We start from the raw sequence: 2,302 nt of genomic DNA on the forward strand, positions 1-2,302 counted from the left end.
ATAAATTTCAATGCACTGTTAAGTTCACATTTTCTGGATTTAGGCTTAATTTATATCTTAGGTACACTGGTACTTAATGACATTTCTTTAGAGTATTTAAATGCATTTCTCCTCCTAGATGACATTTCTGACACATCCTTGTATCTTCTGCACTAGGCGTGAAATGACAAGCCAGATTATAAAGGGGGCTCTGATTGGTTGCATAAATAACATCGGTATCACATTTAGCATAAATGTCAAGGGCCCACATACATTAGACCACAAGAGGTCCCAAGATCCTGCTTGTATTAGGTGTTTCCCTGATGCTGCACACCCGGTTTAAATAAATAGGTGAATAACAGGCTTCTACAGCAGTTAGAGCCATGCTTAGGAGATAATGCAATTATTTGAGTCAGTACAATAATAAAAGACACAAAGATACCTGTTTTGCACAATAATTTTTGTCTCAAGTCTTTCTCCGCTGGTCTTCCACAATATGCCTACATGTCATATAAAAGAACYAAGCCAATTAACAAAATAAACACCTACCATTGTTTTGGGTTCTGGTGGCGTCACTGTTGCCTGCACAAACAGAGATACATGTACAGGTATAATGACTAAACTTATTTTAATACACATTTTTTCTAAGAGTTTAATGCCAATGCAAAGAGTATTTTTATAAACTCCACTATATGGATATACTTACCAAGTGGGCATCTCATCTTTTTGTACCCAAACAGAAAAACAAGAACTCCGCCGCCAACACCAGTACACAACAGCAGTACAGATACTACAATGCCTATGATGTTGATAGGATGTCGTTCATCTTCGTTGCAATTATGATCTATAACAGAAAATTATTTCCTATTATTTTTATATTGAATTCACAATAAACATTGGTGTGATAGATGTAAAAAAAAAATAGCTGGAGCAACTTGACAAAGAACAATTAAGTGGAATCTTAATGCAAAAATAAGTAAGAATTCAACATCAAATAATTACATTAAGAATGATTTGGATATCTAAGGCTATATTTTGACAGTTGCAAGTGGCTTTGATGCTGCAAACCAAATTTGACCAGACATACTCAAATGTAATGATTAAAAGAATAAACTAAGTTAACCAATTTTATAAATAAGATAAATAAAGCTACCAGGCCTAATTTATACAAGWCTCTCCTTGGGCTGCCACCTTATTGTGGTAACCCAAGGATAAGATGTGCTGCCACCTTATCCTTGGGCTAATTTGTTTTGAAATTTCATTTGTTTAATGGATTTGTTTTTATCTTTTTATCACAAAAATGGGCAACAAATCTACATATATAATGTCACCAGTAAGTTGCAGACTTTAGTGATAATGTCAAAATTAACAGTGGAGTTCAAAAGTCTGAAGAATGTCAAAGGATAAAGTATGTTAAAGCTTCTTCCAAAACAAATCTGGCAACTGAGATTTAGGTGACTAGCAATTCTTTCTTAATCCTTAAGTTCTTCACCAWATAAGTTGCATTTAACAGAAACACTCTTTTCAATTTGGATACTGTGCAATTACAATAAGAATACATTTGCAGTATATTGTGTAGTCGTAATTATAAAAAAATAACTGATAAAGAAACGTAAAAAAAGATTATTTACCCCAATTCTTTTCAACATGCATTTTAGAGGCAGGATGAATGACTTTACAGGTGTAGGTGGAAGCATCAGACTTCAAAATCTCCACATAGTCTTTYCTCTGAAATGTGTCATCCTCATTTGGGAGAACTCCAGAGGTCTTAAGCCCGTCCTCTATAGTCAGGACACGTCCATTTCTTTTGATCTGCAGAGTGATGTCTTTTGGATAGAAGCCCGTAGCCAGACACGTCAAAATTGTGTTAGCTCCCACTTTGGCTTTACGAGTGAACAAATACACTTCAGGTGCATCTGGAGAGAAAAGTTAAAATGTCCGCTGTTAAGCACGTAATATTGTGCCAATGTAAACTTATTTTTTATAATGATGTTCTGTCATTCATGAGATCATTTGAATATTAAAATATGTTTATTCATAAGCACACATCACATGTGATAATTTGTGTGTACTAGTTTAAAATGACAGAACTGTTTCATTTTTTAAAATAATTTTAAGGCCATTAACACACAAATGGCCTCGTTAATTGTACACTGCATAACACCAACTACTACAACCTTTTATAGTAAATACTGTGTTTTTTGATTGATTTTGTTCAATAAGTTATTTTTTAGTTAATCTAAACAAAGCATATTGTTGGCACTGAGCATTTGAAATAAGAATGCTAAGAATAATTTCTTTTTGAGAGAAGCAAAAAATAAAA

At 33.5% G+C, this 2,302-nt stretch overlaps 1 protein-coding gene across 1 annotated transcript; it reads right to left on the reverse strand.

The window, feature by feature from the left end:
* Positions 1-14: 14 nt before the first annotated feature.
* Positions 15-1,902, reverse strand: LOC108166694 (beta-2-microglobulin-like; the record flags this gene model as incomplete). The annotated part of the gene is made up of 3 exons (XM_017307364.1): positions 15-561; positions 686-823; positions 1,611-1,902. Coding segments are annotated over 3 exons (483 nt in total), but the record flags the coding sequence as incomplete, so codon positions are not given.
* Positions 1,903-2,302: the final 400 nt, after the last annotated feature.

Source organism: Poecilia reticulata, linkage group LG11 (genome assembly GCF_000633615.1).
Source record: "Poecilia reticulata strain Guanapo linkage group LG11, Guppy_female_1.0+MT, whole genome shotgun sequence".
NCBI classification, from domain to species: domain Eukaryota; kingdom Metazoa; phylum Chordata; class Actinopteri; order Cyprinodontiformes; family Poeciliidae; genus Poecilia; species Poecilia reticulata.